We start from the raw sequence: 20,259 nt of genomic DNA, 5'->3' as shown, positions 1-20,259 counted from the left end.
AGGAGTAAGCATATAGCCAGACCCAAACAGAGTTTTTTTGGCGGAAAACTCAGCGGAATTCCGCGGATTTAACGCCCGTCATTGACAAGTACACATATCCCACGCTTGAGCGTGTTTGTGAAAAGTAATCTCATTGACAACAAGCACACATACATAGCCTATCCCGCGCCGTGCGTTTGTGAGCCGTCATTGACAAGTACATTAACCCTGCGCGTGCTGTTTGCTTGACCGTTTTTAAAGATGGAGAGCACAAACCATTTGATACTTGAGATGAAATTAAATTTACAGATGAGTTAGGCAGATCTCACTTGACGCGACAGTCAGCACATGATCATTTAAAATCCGTTTACAAGACAAATGCTGTTGTTGTTTTACATTGCGTTGTAAAAATTATGAAATTATCTTCATACATGCTAATTTCATAATGCGAACGTATTAACACAAGCTTTTTATTCTGCTATAATATTTAACACTATAAACAATATGTCATTTTACAGACAAACTATAATTCTATCTTGACATGCGAAGTTCATGTTGGTCCAATTTGATTCCCTCTCTTGCGCACAGTTGCCGTCGTCGTCGTCGGTCTCACTCTCAGCCTCCTTCCTATTACGAGGTGTTACTGTAAAAAATGCTCTACACATGGCATTTTAAAAACCGGATGGTTTATTTATAGTTCGAATACGGATATTTCACGTCATGTTCGAATGCATATTCGAAAATCGAATAAAAAGTGACAGCCCTAATCACCCATCTCTTTCAAAGAGGTCAGTAGGAGGCGTTCCTAATTCTTTTTGTCCTAATAACACATACTAAGGATGGCGTGAACTCCATGCTTGGTATTTGCTTCCAAAAGTCGCTCATCATTTGCAAACAGTTTAAGGTTTAAAACTTTGTCGCAATGCTAGACACACCTTCCAATCAAGTTGCCAACAGTCACTGTCACCGGAAATCGCCAGCTCTCCATCAAAATGAATGGAATCGTGTCACTTGTTATGTGAATAGGGCATTAACCCTCCTCCTTCCCAAGCACCACCTGCCTTAATTTGCTAGGGGGGTTCTCAATAATTTTCTTGCAGCAGCATATATCCCGTTCACTGTGTTATGTGCATGTTTAAAGGCGGGGGGCAGGATTTTTGAGAAATGCTTTGGAAAAGGGAGTCGAGTACCAAAACACACTTATAGCCAATGAGCAGTAAGGGGCATGTCTACTAGCCGATTGTGATACTATGCCTGGGTTACGTATGTGTGGGGCAGGTCTATCAAAAGAAGGTCCAGATTCTATTGGGGTAGGGGCGTGATTGTTTAGATGATTTCAAATGTCAAAATTGGCTTTCAGGGATCGTGCACCCCGCCTTTTAGCAAAAGCTTTTGCGCATGCCAGCAGCAGCCACACAACAGAAATTTCTGTTGAGGCAAAATTTACTGTAGGCTTTATGTACCTTCAGATTTTTTCAAATACGCTTTGTGAGATGAATATATATGCAGTATTAATCACATCTAAAGACAAACTATTCAATTTTACATTTACATACTATTACATACTCTATAATTTAAGCTGGGTTACACTTTATTTTGATAGTCCACTTTAGACATTCTACTAACTATAAATAACTTTGCAACTACATGTCAACTAACTTTCAATAATATGCAACTATACGTCAACTAACTGACATTAGAGTATTAGTAGACTGTAAGGGTTGGGGTTAGGGAAGAGGTTTGGGTTAGTGGAATAAGTTGACATGCACCTGCAAAGATACTTATAGTCAGTTGAATATCTGTTGAGAAATCATCTCAATAAACTGTTAGTAGATATTAAGCAGACAGTTTACTAATTCTCTAAAGATTGGTAGTTGATAAGTAGTTGCAAAGATACTTATAGTTAGTAAAATGTCTAAAGTGGACTATCGAAATAAAGTGTTACCTTAAGCTGTTTTGTTTACTTTTCAAAATCTTGTTGTGAAATTAGCTACCTTTCATGCCATTGGATTTTTTTCAATATTGAGAGTATATCTGATAAAAAAGCATTTTAATTAACACCTGTAATTCTCCAACATTTATGAAAAGTGCCAGTGCCGGCAGTATAAGACTTACCTGACCACGTCAACAGCACCTGGACGGACTTTAGGATCGCTGCCCATTAGCGAGACACTGGCAGCGAAGGATCCATCAATGCTAAACACCACACAGTCCATTCCCCGGGGTAACACTGTGAGAAATGCCTCTGCGCTTGTCTGGTCACCTCTGGCAAGGAATTAAAAGAATTAAATTATTCAAATACTTTTAGAAATACTTATATAGTATATTAAGCATATTTATACTCACTTGACCACCATTTTGATGGGGTAGACACCCAACCCAAGTTTTTTATTTTCAGGGATGGTGTAGGAGACCCGTCCACTGTTGCTGGTCACCACAGTGTCAAACAGCACCCAACGGCCAGAGCCAGACTGAGTCATTAAAAACACATCCACCTGAGAGACAGAAGGGATGTTAATCTTAAACTCATTTTCAAATGCATATAAGACCCTAATTTGATTTTATTGCAACAACTAACAAGGCTTGTTTTTACGGCAACAACAAAGCAATTATGATTATTTATTACAAACAGCTCAGAATTCACATTTGAAACTTGTGCTAAAACTAACAGAAATAATCCTCAGTCACCTTCTCTCCAGTCAGGGTCACCATGTCAAGAGGCCCGTACATGAACCGTCCCACCAGTGTCTGAGGACCATCCTCTGTCCCAATGACATCATGGACTCTGTGATTCGCTGTTACATTCTGTTAATAAATAATAACGTTTAAAGAGTTTGTACTGGAACTTTTTGTTCTATTAACAAGTTTTGTCTTGGTGTATAATCAACAACATGCACTGCATTATAAACACTTCATAAATCATTAACAGTTATTTTCAACCCAGTGTTGGGTCAAAAAGGGACGAGCCCAGCTCGCTGGTTTGTAATTTAACCCATAGTGTGGTTGTTTCAACTCAAAATGCTAGGATGTTTTAACCCATTGTTGGGTCAAATGTAAACATTTTCTGGGTTCATTTCAACCCAGCTGCTGGGCTCATCCTTTTTGACACAAAGCTTGTTTGAAAATAACCAAGCATTTTAGAGTGTACATTAGCTATGTTTATATGCACAAAATTGAGTCAATTCGACTGAATTTAATTTGATTGCAAATTATGACAGTACAGTACCCTAAACAATGCAATCTGATTAAAATGTTGGTTTACATGTACATGCTATATAATCAGAACCAAACAACTGCACAAGCACACAGCCAAGGTTGTCAGATTCGCTTATCAAAGCCATCCCAATGGAAGCTACTATTCATAGCCCAGGTGCCAATAACAACTGAACGAAATCCATTCATCTTTAACCCACAGAGAAAAAATCGACTCGCAGAAACAGTTTAAAGTAGCCCAATTCTGAACCTGCCAAAAAGCAGAGGATGTTGCAACACACAGCATCTCTCGTCGAGTTCACGCTTTATCTCTGGATAAACGTACAAAGTTGGGTTGGAGAAAGTTCTTCAGAAGTTTTCAAATATAGGCAATGAAAACAAAATGCACTGCGCTATTTTATTGCTTCACATGATGTTATTAAAGTACACATGAAACCTGCAAAATGTACAGCAACCATTTCCCATTTTTTAAAGCTTAACTAAACCCCTGGTCAGAGCGTGACTCCCAACGGACCCCAACCAAGATAGAGGGGACGAACTAGTGTGTGGTGAGATCGTAACAAGGGCGTGGTGAGCTTGAATCTGCTTACGTCATGAGTTATTTTTTGGACCCAACATCCAATAGGAAAATTCAACTGCAGTAGCCACCGTTCAACCTGAAGAGGGCAGCACTCAAACGTTTTTTACATCATATATTGTAGTATTGAAACACTTTATACCCAAATGTCAAAAAACTTACTAAAATCAATGAACAGCACTAATAAAGCATCATTCTTTTCTAAAAAAAAGTTGGTTTAGGGTTTAGTTACTCTTTAATAATTACCTAAATAATGCGTGTTGCCATTGCCTTGCTATTGCATAATTCAGTGACAAAAATCGTGTCATATGAGGTAAATATAAGATGTGAACTTAAAGGACAAGTTCGGTATTTTACACTTAAAGCACTGTTTTCAGATTGTTTATGGTGAAATAGAACGGTTTTGACTGAAATTTCGACATACGCGGCTGCCCTGAGAATTTTGGTATGTTTGTGTTTCACCTCACACCTCTACAATGGGTTTAATGGTGCACTGGAACAAACCTTTCTAAAATGCATTAAACTTTCGTTTAAAAAGACGTGAAACTCACCGAGTGGTCAGGGGTGTTCACTGATATGCTCACACAAAAATCACTGCAAAAGATGCTTTCCAACAGGTGTTTTTCCATTCGTTGTTAACTTGTGGACCTATTTTTCCAAACGCCTCACACCCGTACATTCTTCCGCTTAGAGCTTGAATAATAGACACTCCAGCCCAGGTGGTGGCGCTAATCCGCCATTGCCAATTGCAAGAATAGAAACAAAGTTCCCGGCGCGGAGTAATACCGTACCTCACAGCACAACTAATACAAGTCAATGGAGTTGGCAAAAACTACGATAAAACCTGTTGGAATGCGTATTTTGCAGCGATTTTTGTGTGAGCATACCAGTGAACACCCCTGACCACTCGGTGAGTTTCACATCTTGTAAACGAAAGTTTAATGCATTTTAGGAAGGATTGTTCCAGTGCACCATTAAACCCATTGTAAAGGTGGGAGGTGAAACACAAACCCCCCAAAATTCTCGGGGCAGCCGCCTATGTCGAAATTTCAGTCAAAACCGTTCTATTTCATCATAAACAATCTGAAAACAGGGCTTTAAGTCTAAAATACCGAACTTGTCCTTTAAGCAAAATTCTTCTGCACAAGGTATTTTTGCATCCGATTGAGAAAATACTACGATTCATGCTTACATGCATACTTTTCTCCTAATGCGGCTTTCACATAGGATGTGGTGTGAACTGTGCTATGAAACCCATTCATTTCAATGGCTTGCGCCGTGCAAGGGTGGATTTTTGTTGCGTCGAGCAGAGCGCAGCTTGCGCTCACGCCGCGGTCAAAGTTCAAGATAGTTAAACTTTTGCGCTGCGCTCTGTGACGATTACCCGCGCGGCCAATAGAAACGGGGCATCCAAACAAGCAAAATGGATGAAAAGCTTATACTCTGAATTCCCGGAGCTTTATAATACAAGTTTATGGTCCTACAGAGAAAGTTGTGTCATGGAAACACGTAGCAATTCAAGTTGACATGTCAGGTGTGTTTTAAGGTGTGTTTTTAAGTAGCTTGTTGTAGGTAGGCAGCTTAAAGTTACGTGAAATGAAGACGGACAACATTAGTCTCTGTATTCCTCATCGACTATTTAACGCAAATATAAACACTGTAGTAATTTATTGAAAACCCCGCCTACATTGGTTTGGCCATCAGAGCACAAATCGCTTGGCTTCGCGGAACCCAGCGGCGAGCGCAGCGCACACCGCAGCCTATGTGAAAGCTGCATAATGATTGGATCACAGATGGAACTACACTACCCCTTTTAATACGATAAAAATTTTCATCCGATTGTTGCATGTAAACGTACCTATTGTGATACTTAAGAAACATTATCTGGGAAATTCACTAAAAATAAACTGCACCTGCAGTCATTTTTTGATGTTTGTGACATTTTAGCAGCTAAACTAATTGTGCAAATCAGGAAACACAAAAAATCGTTCCGATTTCATTAATGCGCTTCAACAGACACGTGATTGGTTGTAAAGAATGCTTAATCAAAAATCAGCGCTGCAAGAACAGTATGTGAAAACAAATCTTTAATGCAACATAAGCAGATCTAAATGTATTGCTTTAAAGGGACACTTCAACCATTTGTTTTTAAATGGTCGTGCATCATTCCCTCAGTTTCCCATGAGACAGGAGAAAAACAGATTTCAGTGTTGCACTTCATTCTTTCAATGATGTAAAAATCGTCATTTTGAGTCATTGAAAGAAGAAAGTGCTATATCTTTGTTGAGCATGTAAGACTACAAACGTGATGCTCTAATCCGCTGTTTGTGGCTACCTTTATGAGCCACAACACAGCCAAGAGCTGCGGCGAGAAGCCCGGGGAGGAGGACGCTGCCTCGGCCTCTGCTGCGTAGAGGAGCCTGGACTGGCTGGAGCTTGGACGGATTAGTAGTGCCTGTACTCTCACTGTGTGCCTTCTGTACGAAATTTCTGCATCAGATCAGGATATGGACGTTTGTGTGGTGAATGGTCCCCGGGAAGAGAGGTACTTTGCGTTTCGGCTCACGAGCATAGGCGGAGTAAACATATTGTGCGGTAGATGCATTTGTGTGCAGGGTGCAGCATTTTCTTATTTGGGATTATTTACACATTTTGCCAAGCACTCTCAAAAATAAATAGGAAAGTGAGTGAAGCCTGCTCCTAAGACACAATTTGTTTGTGTGGAGAACCAACAACCCAAGCTTTGGTACCGTATATGGACAGGATACATATTTTACATTTTTAAACTGGAAGTGACAGACAAAGCCTGCAGGGATAACCGGACATCTGACTATAAAGTGAATGTTTCTATTATCTTATACTACGTGGCATGTATGTACACAATAGCATACAGCTAAGCGAGCGGTGTGCTGGATTAGTGGGAGTGGCTTGCAGAGCTGTGCATTGTGGGAGTTGTAGTCACGTTCTGTCTTTTCTCTCTCAAATAGGCACCAAATTCTAAATTTATGTTACATTTCGACTACAAATATGACCCACTTTCAATAAAGTTTAATGTTCCAACATGTAAAGTTTCCCTTTAATCATTGATTTTTTCAATTACATTTTAATCACAATGCAAGTAAAATATATTTCTATAAAATTATTAGAGAAATCTAGATTTGACATCAAAGCATATAAAAACTGCAGTATAATGATCAGCATATGCTTTTGAGACAACCTTTGCCACTGCAATCTAGACACTTAGGGGCGTGTATATTTAACTGCTAAAAACGGCAGGTCGATGCCAACTGTGGGCACTTGCCAGCGATCTGCCAGTTGGTTGTTGCGGTATTTGTCCCGCCCCTTCAGCACTGTGATTGGACGTCTGAGTAAAAAGTGACATTGACGAGCTGAGCGTTCCAAGTTTTTCAACTCTCGGCACACTGACAAAAAGCTGAACGCTGGTGCAAAATGTGGAAACAAACGCCAGCTGCTGGCGTTTTAGAAAAGTGCAGCGCTACCATTAGAAACAACTGAAACAAGTGCTCTTAAAGGAATGCATGCTGACTGTATAAAATATTAAAAAATGTCCAAAGATACAGAGGTCAAAACAAAACCACAAGCAACACTGACAGGTGAAATATTGCAGTAGCTACGGATCAGATAATATATTATTTTTTTTTAAGTCAACAGCTTGACTGACACAACCAAAACTGTAGTCTTGTGTCACCCCTGCTGCGAGAATATTTAACACAACTCAATTATGAATCCCTTACCGTTCTGCAGGAGCCCCTATTCAATTTTACATGCTGACATACATTAAATGATTCTAAATGATTTACATTAAATGGTTTGTACAATAATGTCAATTCAATTTTTTCACCATAATACGACATTTCCTGACTGCCTGGCATTCTTTCGTCCAAATCAACTTTGCCGGGGGATCAAAGATCATTTCTTGTGACATTTACCCGTAGTTTGACATGTGTCCGTCTCCGAAGCCACTTCTCACGTGGGCTGGATGGAGAGATGGGCATCGCGTCTGAACAATCTGCCTCTCCAGCCTTCAGGCAATCACATCGCATCACCTGAGAAGAAACAGGACAGAATTAAGATGTTGTACGTTTCTAATCCTATATACAGGGTTTATGAATGAAGCCTAAGCTTGAATGCATTAAAGTGTCATTTTAAATTTATGCATAATATTTCATTTCAAAAAGGCTTAATTGAAAAATTTACATGAATTGAAGCATTTGGTACATCCTGTGTTGTTTAAATGGTACTATGCACTTGAGCTGACATAGACTTGTGATGTTACTGAATGCTTAGTCTTTTATTTAAATGTGTTTTATAGGCTTGCCAGTGCCACATTTGCTTGCAATCCGAAAAGTGACACAGACATTTTCACACAAAAAAGTCCACAATTAAACATTTATTTCTTCTTCATTTTACATCACAACTACTTATTCTTTTAAATTTCTTAATCTACCAAAATGATTTGTTAATTTATTTTTGTTCAAATAAAAATACCAGATCTTTAATGTAATCTCAGATTTATGGACCTTATTATTATTTGTTTTATAAATTAAACTTAATTTAATATATTAATGGGAACATATTTTTAGGGCTGTCAAGCGATTACATTTTTTAATCTAACTAATTACATGATGTGGCAATTAATTAATCTATTTATGTTGGCATGAAATTGAGAAATTACTCTTAAATTGAATAAAATAAACCATGATTTTTATGTTTTTACTTTAAATTTTATGAAGTAAACAAATGGAAAAATACTGCATAAACTGTAAAAAAAAATGTGAATTCAGAAATTGGAATTAAGTCAAGCATGAAATTTAAATTCGGCCTTAATGTTGGCCTTAATGAATCAAACATTATTGTAAAGCGTTACCATATTTGATTCTCTTGGGTTTTTAAAAGATCCTTCCCAATTCCTTCCTATGATATCATGCAAAATTTGCACAACATATTTGACATGAAGAGCAGTGATTCTTCATATCTTTTGGCTGGATTATACATGCATCCAAATATAGTAACTGGATGACGCATTTCAGCATCATTATGTAGTCTGTGCTCTCTGGCCTTCTCTTTATTTCACTGTTTGTTCAGGAAGCCGCACAAAGGAGAAACCATTGTTTGACAAAGCGTCCCTGTAGAGCTTTCATACAGATGGAGGTGTAAGTCATTAGGCACATGAGTCTCATTTAGGGACGTATGTAATACCTTAAGACGGCTGACTCTTAACATTCCCATTCATGTCATAATGTTTCTTCTTGGCTGGCATACTGTATATACTATTTAAATTATCCAATTGAGTTGGAAACCCATTACTTTACTAGAATGATAATACCAAAAAGTAAATAATTCAGATTTAAATATGTTTTTAATTGAATGTTTATTTAATGTTTATGTAATGTAAGAAGCATTGGTTAAAACGTCAGAGTAAATGTTCTCTCATTCAACATCTTCATACAACCAACATAAAGAGAAAGGAAGAGATTTCAATGCCATTGCTTTCCAATTCAAGAAAGGTATATTGATTTGTTTGCAAGGATGCTTCTAACAATAGATGTTTTGGACAAGCTGACAATAGTTGACCCTGAAGGACGATCCTGTTTCTCATTTGTGTTCGAAATAAGGGAAATTTAAGAATGGAGGTAAACCTTTCTGATGATGAAAAATGTTTAAAAATCATACTGTACATCAAGCTGTACATTTATCTTGCCATCCTTTTAAACTCTAGCTTGACGCTGTGAGATTGATAATAAATTTTTACACTATTTACACCTGGTATAAACTCTGTGATCTGTGTTATATGTTGATGTCAGCCAAAGTTCAATGAAATCAAGTGTATGTTAATGTGCTTTTCCACTTTTAGTTTTTATTTTAAAGCTACACAAATCCAAGCAAAGTTTAAAGCCCTTGTTTTAATGCATTTGTAGATTGATAGTGTCATGATTTCGGTTTTATTGGCTGCTTTGTCTTTGTTTCACTTGTGTTGTGTTTTTGTTTTGACAGCTCCACACGTGCGCGCCTTCCACCTGGTGATCTCATTGTCTCTGACTCTTCGCACTGGCGTCCCACACATGATCCTTGTTATTGCCCAATCCGGTTTGATTTAAATTCCCCTCGTTTCCTTTGTTCTTTGCAAGTTCGTCTTTGTATGTTCCTGCCCGCTAGCTTGTCTAGTTCCAGTCCTGTCGTGTCTTAGTATCTGTCTCTAGTTATCGATTTTGGATTACTCACCGTGCTCTCTGCTGCCTTTACCCCTTTAGATTCCCCGCCCCGCTGTCAGTCTCTCCCGAGTGGTGTGTCTACCGTCAGCCTCTTTGTACACTCTGTCTGTGGATTCTCCGAGCGCCAGTCTACATCTTGCGCTGTCCAGCCGCAGTGCGCTCTCGGGCACGTAATTCTGCGTAAGCCTCGGACTGCTGCTGTGCGCTGTCCAGCACAGACTCTGCTGAAGACTCTGACCGCCTCTCTCTCTCTCTCTGTGCCCCGCCAGGATTTCATCTTAGAGGATTTCGGATGTGCGAGTGGACGTTCTACGGCTGTGCTGTGTTTCCCACTCTGAGCCTTTCCCGAAAAGGATTCCGTTGAGCCTGTCTCGCCTGTGTTGTCTCCTCCTCGCATACATCACCACGAACACAGAGTGTCTTCTTATATATACATATTGACTTTCACAGAGTGTCTTCTATTATACATATTGACTTTCACATTTGTGTCATCTTTTATACATTTTCACTGAGTGTCATCTCCTATACATCTGAATAAACACCTCTGCGCTGGGATCCTTGTGTTTGTCGTTCCTAACAACTAGACAGTAGGGCTAAGCAAATTAGCCGGTTTTGATTTTCAATTTTAATTCAAACAATTACAAAAACAATATTATAGGTAAAACAATTATTGTGCAATTAAAATATAAATGTGTTTGTAAGGCACTTCGAAGGGAACCCTGCTTTGACACGTGTAGCCTATTGCAACACTTACTTAATAAAAAGGTTAAATAAATGCAAGTTTTCAAAGTCACCGACTAATCGTGTTAAATAATCAGATTATGATTTTCCCCAAAATAATCATGATTATGATTTTGCCCATAATCAAGCAGCCCAACTAGACAGTCTTTCGCTGCATTACGCATCATAAATGCTTTACTACAATAAATGCAATGTGGTCAAATACTTTTCGAGTACTTCAAAGTATGATTTGAGTGAGTGGATCACAAAAAGTTACATCTGAACTTTGCCCTGTTTGCTTATCAGAGTAAGCCCTGAGACTAGAGGTCTTCTCTGGTCCAAAGAAATGTACTGTACCCGACCCGAAATTACCCAAATCACTTTTTACACGAATATACCCGACCCGAGACAAACCAGAGAAAATGAGGCATGAGTCCGACTCAGTGGCAATTTTTATAACCCGACTGGATCGGAAATGTAAACGGCACTGAGGTGTGTGCTGTCTGCAGCCCTGCATGCACCAGTAAGAGAGAAAGAAACACTGTTGGCCTCGTATCCAATTTGGTCCGCTGCTTATTTTGTTATCTGACGACGACACCAAGGTAAACGCTAAAAAGTGCATTTAAAATTGATTGAAAGGTCTGCTTTAACGAAAATTGAACTACCGCAAGCCACACGATGTCGCAAGCGGTCTTGGCAAACCGATGAGGTGTTGGCACACACAATTTAGTTCGGGTCTTCTCGGGTCAGGCCGCTAATATTATACCCGACGCACTTCCGGAGCACATATAAAGCTTTTAGACATGAACCCGCTCAGGTCTCGGGTCAGATCTCGAGTTTTCAGATCTAAATGGACCCACGAAGACTTAAACGATCCGTTGGAGACCGCAGACATAGAAACAGGCATGCAAACCTAGTACAGGGTTCCCACACCTTAGTTAACTTAAAATTTAAGGATCTTTCAAGGACTTTCCAGGTCCAATACCCTCAAAATTAAGGAATAAATGTGGGGACACATTTCAAGTGAGAGCAAGATTACATTGTGTTACCTGTAAAGATACATTGTTACAGTTCCCTTCGAGGGAACTCGCGCTGCGTCACTGCGGTGACACTTTAGGGACGCCTCCAGGGGTAAGTGTGTCTGAATGTGTATATCAAATTCAACCAATGGTGAGGTATAACGACAAAAACAGGGTGATGCGGGAGCCAGGAAGTATATCGCTATCTGAAATATTGCCAAAGATGGCGTTACAGGGATGCAGGAAGTATGACAAGGGAGACGCAGCGTCTCGTTCCCTTCTCAGGGAACAACAGTTACATACGTAACCAGAGACGTTTTCATGTGTCAAACACAACTATGCAAAGAAACATTTTGGTATAAATCAACATTCACATACAGAAGATATAAGAGCATTTAAAGCGAACAGTTTGGCACATGTGCTTAAAAAGTCTAGACATTTTATGATATTATCCTACACTACCCAGGGAATAATATGGATTTTTTTCCAGAAAACTTCTTGCATAAAATTGATTCAAGCACGTTCAATGACCTGTATCTATGTATGTATATTTTCAAAAACTTCCCAGGGCCTTGAATTTTTCCCCCCAGATTCACAAACTTTCAAGGATTTCAAAGACCCGTGGGAACACTAAATGTAATTTATTTTATAACAGATTTGTTTGTTTCCATCAGAGTTAAAGCTTGCTATGTAGTGTGCGCTCACCTGTCTGAGAATAAAGGCCACAGCATCTGTGGACTCCCAGTATGAGGCATGAAACAAATGAGGCAGTGCAATAGTAGGGAATGTGGTGAGCACATCTGGACAGTATAGCACGTAATCCAATCGCTTTGTGCCCCACCACCTATTGCATACTGAAAGAAACAAAAAAGACCGACATGGCATGATTTATGTATGTTTCATTGTCAGAATCATGTATAGGTGGCCTGTATATCTTTATATCTATCAAAGCCTGTGACCTCCATACAGAAATAAATAAAAGATTTAAACAGACTAAAATCACTCAGATCCAAGGACAAACATTCAAGGACACGCCTTTTTATTAGACTCACATTGTGAAATGCTAACAGGCTCGCTTGTGGCAGGTTCAGTCGACTCAAGGTGAGCAGGGCCGTGCGGCAAAGCTCGACTGCTGCCCCTGCGGGATCCGCTTCCTGAACAAGAATGCACTGGGGTCCCATCTACAGAAACACTGCCGTCTGACATGCGTCTCAGCACCAGGTCAGCTTTGATGAGACATGAATATATTAACATAGAAAAAAGAACCAAACAGAATGTAACTGGGTCTTGGTGAGGCAAGATGCTAAAGTGACTTTAATATAAATGAATGATGTGAAATATGTTACATTTGGTTCCTCCCAAATCCAAGCTGATTTGTGAGTGTGTGAATGTGTTTTCTCTCTCCTAGCATACAAAGGCTGCTATGCTTTCTGTTTAGCTGACTGTGACCTCTGCTTGGCTGCATAATGGGACTCATTTAAGAAGACTTTCTGACTTTGAGTTATGCAGACTAACACCACAGAATACTGATGATCCTGGAGAGATTAAAGGGGAAATATCACTTGGAAACGCTTTAGATTTAAATGTTCGACGTGACCCTGTTTGACATGAGGAAAGGCTGTAAAGAGATTTACATGAAAGGTCAATTTGTAAAGTTGGTGGGCAAGAACACACATTTCTGAAAGGTCTGATGTTTGCAGACTGCTTATGTCTACTCTTCAAATAAAGATTTTGCATGCCTGTCCAAGACAGGGTAAATGGCTAGCGGATTAAAATAGCTTTAATTGCATCCGATAAATACCTCAGTAGTTTTCTCCAAACAGAGCATAGACCAGAGAAAGTTCAGTGCTGTATAAATAGAGCTATTTATAACTCTCACCCAATCCAGAGAAGACACCGGATTTAACTAAAGAGTATAAATAAATGATACACATTATATAAATACTGTAAGGGGCGGTTTCCTGGACAGGGATTAGATTAGGCCTAGACGAAAATAAATGTAAGAGCTGCCCAAACTGAAAACAACTTGCACTGACATATCTTAAAATACATCAGTGCCCTTTACTTTGCCTCAAAATGCACACAAGTAATGTTTTAAGTAAGGCATGTTTGTGAAAACTAGTTCCTAATTAAACTAAGGTCTAGTATTGTCTTAAGATAATCCGTATTTTGTAAACCGGCCCTAAAAGTCTTTAAATAAGGATTTAGGATTAAATGGGATCATAGTTTACAGTTATGTCATCCAGGTATGCCAGAATGTGTCTGAGATGGAAGGAATCCCTCAGTGAATAACTCCTTTAATGTGTAATATATATTTATATGTTATCTGCATAAGCACATATTTCAAGATATCCTATCCATTAGAAAATGCATGCATAATTTAAAAAAACTGCACATGGTTTTGATGGAGATAGGAAAGATATATCAATTATTAAGTACAGTTGAGCTCATTATTTTACACAGCCCTTGCAGAATTTTCTAAATGTTAGTACAAAAAAAATAAGGGATCATATAAATTGCAGTATGTTTTTAACTCTTTTCCAGTCAGCATTTTTTTTTAAGTTGCCAACTTAACTTGAGTTTTTTTCTATAAATATATAAAGATACAATATATCAAATGAAAGAACAGACCATCTGCTTTCAAACAAACAAACAAACAAAAAGAGAAAAAAAATGTAATCCTATCTTCATTTCTTCAGTTCAACTTCAGTTCTCTTTTCATCACTTTTTAATTATGGGTAGGTTTCTTCAAAAACACCAAAGTTTGAGCAAAAACTTAAGATAATTGCATTTTTGTAAAGGAGTTTTATTAGCAATTAGATTCAGAACAATGATCAAAACATTCACAGAGTTTCTACTGTTTCTGAATCAGTGGATGCTTAAGTGTTTTATAAGTTGGGTAAGAGTGACACCTAGTGGATAACAGCAGAAATATAGATTGGTGTTAAAAACTCTTCAAGAAAGCGGCATTGGCAGGGAAGCGTTTTCTCCTAATTGACAACATAATTTGTCAATTCCGGGCAACGCACTAATTTATTACCTCTCTGAACAAGCTATTTTAACATTATCTCAGTGCAATTCATTCATATTTTATATTGTGGCTAACTCATTTAAATTCATAAACCCAAATTTGTACATTTTGTTTGATATACTTTCCCCCTGTGATGCTGGGTTTAAGGCTGGGGTTATAGAGTTGGGATGGGGTGTCATTGTTTTTTGTAATAATCATACATTTTTGTACGATTCACAAAATTCATATCACTGTAAGTAATAAAAAGTTGGTTCAACTTAAAAAAGAAAGTTACCTGGTTGCCTTTTTGCCTTTATTTAACAGTGAGTGAGGAGAGGACAGGAAAGTACAGGGAGGAGAGAGGGGTATGGAATGACCATGAGCCGAGAATCCAAAAGCGCGAAAGCACCACATGTTGGAGGGCTGCCCTCTACATGATTGGCTCCGACAGTTGATAACATATTTACACCATTTTTTTTTTTTAGTTAAAGGTATAGCAGAAGATTTTATTTTTCCGGGTGGATCATCAAGACTATTGGTCATCCCAGTTGTCAATCTTCCGGTGATATGTTGACGTAAAGCCGTTCGTACGTGCTCGTCCCTAGGTTCGCTTTCTGCACATGCACACTTTCAGGTGTATACAGTATATGTGGTGGTCTAAGGTTTCAGCTCGCGTTCTCACCGTGTTTTTTCAAAATGTCTGACGGTCGCAAGAGAAAAAGTGTCTACGAATTGTATGACAAGAAGAGAAAAGCCTCTGAAGAAAGAAACAAGACCAGTGTTTTTGGGAGTCTATTTCACACGCTGGCTTACGCTAAAAGCACAGGTTGAGCTTCCCACGTGAAGGTAAAGTTCGACAGGTAAAGTTTGACATGCTATTTGGAGAAATCCATTTAACTCTTTCACCGCCATTGACGAGATATCTCGTCAATTAACTCTTTCACCGCCAGCGTTTTTAAAAAAAGTTGCCAGCCAGCGCCAGCGTTTTTCATGATTTTCACCAAAGTTTAATGCCTTCCAGAAAATGTTCTTCTTTAAATAAATAAACATACAATATACCAAATGAAAGAACAGACCCTCTGCTTTCAAACAAAAAAAAAAACGTTTCATCCTACCTTTAGTGGTTCTTTTGCAATCAGCTTTTGAATATGGGTAGGTTTTTGCAAAAACACCATATTTTGAGCAAAAAGCAAAAATAATTCCATATTTGTGACGGACTTTTCATAGAGATCCCATTCAGAGCGATCTTTAAAACAGACACGGACATGCAGCCGCTTGCCATAGGGCAATACTTCCGGTTTTAAAAAGTTGCGGAAGGGCGCCACCTGGTGGATAATAGCGGTATTGCGGAAAGACGGAAAATCTCGTCATTGGCGGGGAAGCGTTTTCTCTTAATTGACGAGATATCTCGTCAATGGTGGGGAAAGAGTTAAGAGAAAACGCTTCCCCGCCAATGACGAGATTTTCCGTCTTTCCGCAATACCGCTATTATCTACCCTTCGCAACTTTTTAAACCCGGAAGTATTGCCCTATGGCAAGCGGCTGCATGTCCGTGTCTGTTTTAAAGATCGCTCTGAATGGGATCTCTATGAAAAGTCCCTCACAGAAATTGAATTATCTCTGCTTTTTGCTCAAAATGTGGTGTTTTTGCAGAAACCTACCCATATTCAAAAGCTGATTACAAAAGAACCACTGAAGGTAGGATGAAACGTTTTTTTTTTGTTTGAAAGCAGAGGGTCTGTTCTGTCATTTGGTATATTGTATGTTTATATATTTGAAGAAGAACATTTTCTGGAAGACATTAAACTTTGGTGAAAATCATGAAAAACGCTGGCGCTGGCTGGCAACTTTTTTTAAAAACGCTGGCGGTGAAAGAGTTAAAATCACTGCTAGTAAAAGTTGATGTAAGCTATGATTAGCGATGCTAGCCCTGGCACAAGTCACACCGCGCAGACACGGTAAAAATGCTGACAGCAACTTGTAAACAGAGCGAAAAGAAGAACTAGGCTCCTGGATGCTCTCTCTCTCTCTCTTGTGCACGCGTTTAATAGGCGTTCCCGTTCTGGAGCAGGTAGAGTGTCGCGCATGTTTTTATGCATGGTAGAGAGACCGCCAATTAATTTTATAATAAAATACATAAAAACCTACAAAGACACTGTAGAGAGCTTATTAAAAGCTTTCATTTAATTTAGTTTGAAACTTGAGCTGTTATTATGAATCAGCAAACTATTATACCTTATGTGCGAACAGTAAATGCTTTCGTGAATGTGTTTGATGGGTCTGCACGTGACACACGCATCTTGAGGGAGAGCGCACTGGTAAACATGAGGAAAGCTCTCATATATCATCTATTAGCTGACGGCAGTAAGTGTACGTTTTTTATCATAGTAAACTCGAATGGCGTCTAAATATCACAGCGGTTAAACGCATACACGGGGGTGCGCATCATATACGCTGAGTGTAGCTGCGTCTGGTCGTAGTTTCAGATGGTCCAACAAGCGTAAATATTTTTCACAATGTCGAACGTAGCTAAGCTCGACGTAGGACTTACACCCAACCTCTTTACGTCCGGCTGGTGCAACCGGTGCCTGGTTATTTACACATTATTAAACATGAGTCTTTATAGCGAGAAAACAAAAGCTTTGTTGCGTTTTTTTTTTTTAAGTGGGGATTGGGGGTGCGCCAAGCCAGTTGGGACATAGAAAGGGGTGCCTTTAACTAATATTTTTAATTTGAATTAACTAAAGATTTTAACTTACATTGTAATTAGGTATTTAATCAATTTTAATATGCAATATAAAAGGAATACACAGTATGACTCTATGCGTTAGAATGTAGTGAACATTCTTTGGTAAAGTAAAGTAAATTTTCCCAGGACAAATTTGCCAACTGAAAACCTCCTGTGAGCTCAGGTTGGCTATTTCACATAACAGACATTTAGATTCACAATACAGAATACTTCGAATTTGAGTTAGGCATGAATGAATTACAACTGACTTATTCAGTAGATTTATCAATCTATTTACACAAACAAACATTGACATGAACCAAACCCTGGTACTGTATGTTTAGATTCTGTGAGGGCTTTTCAATAAAAGAAAAGCCTTGCAAGATGTCTTAATTTTAAAGGCAAGCAGTCATTTTAAATGGTGCATAATTAGGATTAAATAATAGTTAAACTTGTTGACTAATAAAAATTTATTGAACAAGAGATCTAAAGTTGCTGTGTCCACTTTATTAGCGAATTTAAACATTTAGCATTTTGAAAATAAAGTGACTAATCAAAGTAACAAAGTAAATTCTTGCAGTGAATTCAAGCTTTTTATCAGGCATTCCCTAAAAATTTGAACCCATAACCTTGCTGTTGTTACACTACAATATTATTATGCTCTACCATTTGAGCTCCATGAGCTCTTGCATGGTAGCTACTGAATCTCAATGATCTTACCAATGAGAGTAGAGCGCCCATCACCCAGGGGGTAACGCTGGTATCTGGAAACAGGAAACGGGGGCAGCTGGGTAAGAGCCGGAAGCAGCAGGGGTTCCAGACGTGAGGCAGAAGGATCAGACGGGTAGAACAGATTAAAAATCTGAGAACAAGCCGGACGGAGCTGAGCCACTAACAGAATTGAAAGAAAGTGAAATAAATACATTAAACTTATAAGTTTTATTTCTTCAAAACTCTTTATTTTTCGTAAATTGAATCTCTGTGTGAGAGGAATGGGGAGATCTGTACCCTCAACAGAAGGCAACACTGTTCTCCTCATAGCGAGCACCAATCCCAGCGGGCAGCCCAACATAAAGCAGTCGGACACTTCAAACTCAAAACAACCCGGATTGAGAAGCAGTCTGGAGCCGCACTGATCGTCCTGAGACAAACTGTGAGACAACAGGGGAAAGCAAAGTGAGTGATCTGCATTTATTATTTACAATATTAATGATGCATCACAATCCACAATTAATGCTTCGCCTATGCTGAAGTCTTCAAAGGAGCCCTCATTGCCTATGACATGATTAAAGGATTTATAACCAAGCAAGATCCTAAAAAACTATAGTATTTATCCTGGTATAGGGGTGGGCGGGGTTAGGTATAACACGGACTGTTTACATTGTTGCACAATGTTGAGCGTTTTGTTTTTCCGGTATTTTTCCACGCTGCCAAAAGACGATCTCCTGCAAATTATTGGAAATGTATAATGTTTTTCCAAAGAGTTATTGAAGAACGAGGGTTTTGGTGGCATGTAAGTAAATTTTTTCGGTTTCTAGGTTGGGTGTGTAAATACCAAATTCAATGCTATGTCATATTAATCAGTGTCTTGTTGACTAAAACATCGTTTTGAAATATGTCTGCAGCTCTTAGCAACTTTTTTGGTGGGCTTGAACATATTTTGACCCAGCGGGGTTAATTGTAACGCTGTGTTATAACTAACCCCTCAGCACTTACGGTATGAAAACCGCTAACTTTAGCGTAATTCTTGCCGTTGTTTTAAATAGGCTACACACGAATGATTGCTGTCTGCAAACAAAATAAATGTGTCTGTCTTATCAAAAATCATGTGTCAAATTTATTTTTGTTCATATCTTTAATATTGATTGAATAAGGTCACGTCAAAGATTGAAATCATAATGAAATGAATGGCTAAAATCAGACCTCGATGCTCATTATCTCAGAATTTGATTTTTGAAACTGTAGTATGGTTATCACAGACTGGGTCATGTATAAAAAAATATTTTTCATAATTCTGCTGCTTTTTCTCACATATTTACACATTTGTATCCATTTATAATTGAACTATTGTTAGAAAAGGGCTGGATGAATGAATACAGTATGGATACCGATCTATTATAGACAGATATATAAACAATATCCACTTCAAGTATATAGACAAAATAGTACTGAAATATTTGCCTGCAAACTTAATTTTTAGCAAGTGTTACAACTATACCCCTGTCTGTTACAATTAACCCCACCTATGGGGTAAGTTGTAACGCTTGCACTTCTGTCACGTTTGGTGTAATTGTCCAAGAATGGTAAGTACTAGAAACAAACTTCAAATGTTCATTTGTAGCAGAGATGTGTTGCTTGTGTAAAAATATAATTAATCAAACTCAGATATTTTTTGAATGATTGAGCCAAAACCAAAATAACATTACCTTCTCCAGAAGGAGTCTCTGTCTTTATCAGCTGTCTGTTTTATGAGTCCTCTACATTTCTTTCATGTTCAACTTGTCTTGCCAACTCCAACAGGCCTCTCTACAGAATTCTCTTGTATTGTAGTCTATCGATTTAGCCTCTAAAGCCCTTGACAACATTTAGCAGACAAGCTGACACCGAACAAGCTTTATAGTGTGTGGATCCAAATGTGCAGTACTTGGTGATCTGATGGCCAAAGTGCTCATTTTGGACTCTTTCTTACAGCTGGCTTCAGAGTCTCCAAAATGTTTTCTGGTAAGCTGAGATGTCAAGTGACATTTTATAACAGTGCCTTCTTTTTGCCAGTCGCTTGT

The 20,259-nt window shown here is 38.6% G+C and overlaps 1 protein-coding gene across 1 annotated transcript in view; it reads right to left on the bottom strand.

The window, feature by feature from the left end:
• The window catches only part of plrdgb (PITP-less RdgB-like protein), a 103,011-nt gene that overhangs the window by 13,456 nt on the left and 69,296 nt on the right, over positions 1 to 20,259 (bottom strand). Inside the window, exons 9-16 of the mRNA XM_065287457.2 lie at positions 18,488 to 18,630; positions 18,200 to 18,370; positions 12,794 to 12,967; positions 12,447 to 12,595; positions 7,720 to 7,836; positions 2,668 to 2,784; positions 2,326 to 2,474; positions 2,095 to 2,244 (exon numbers count right to left, since the gene is read on the bottom strand). Of these exons, the coding sequence (XP_065143529.1) occupies positions 2,095 to 2,244; positions 2,326 to 2,474; positions 2,668 to 2,784; positions 7,720 to 7,836; positions 12,447 to 12,595; positions 12,794 to 12,967; positions 18,200 to 18,370; positions 18,488 to 18,630 (1,170 nt within the window). The remainder of the gene's footprint in view (positions 1 to 2,094; positions 2,245 to 2,325; positions 2,475 to 2,667; positions 2,785 to 7,719; positions 7,837 to 12,446; positions 12,596 to 12,793; positions 12,968 to 18,199; positions 18,371 to 18,487; positions 18,631 to 20,259) is intronic.

This window comes from Paramisgurnus dabryanus, chromosome 18 (assembly GCF_030506205.2).
Source record: "Paramisgurnus dabryanus chromosome 18, PD_genome_1.1, whole genome shotgun sequence".
NCBI classification, from domain to species: domain Eukaryota; kingdom Metazoa; phylum Chordata; class Actinopteri; order Cypriniformes; family Cobitidae; genus Paramisgurnus; species Paramisgurnus dabryanus.
The sequence above is the reverse complement of the archived record's forward strand: the minus strand, read 5'-3'. Positions and strand labels throughout refer to the sequence as shown.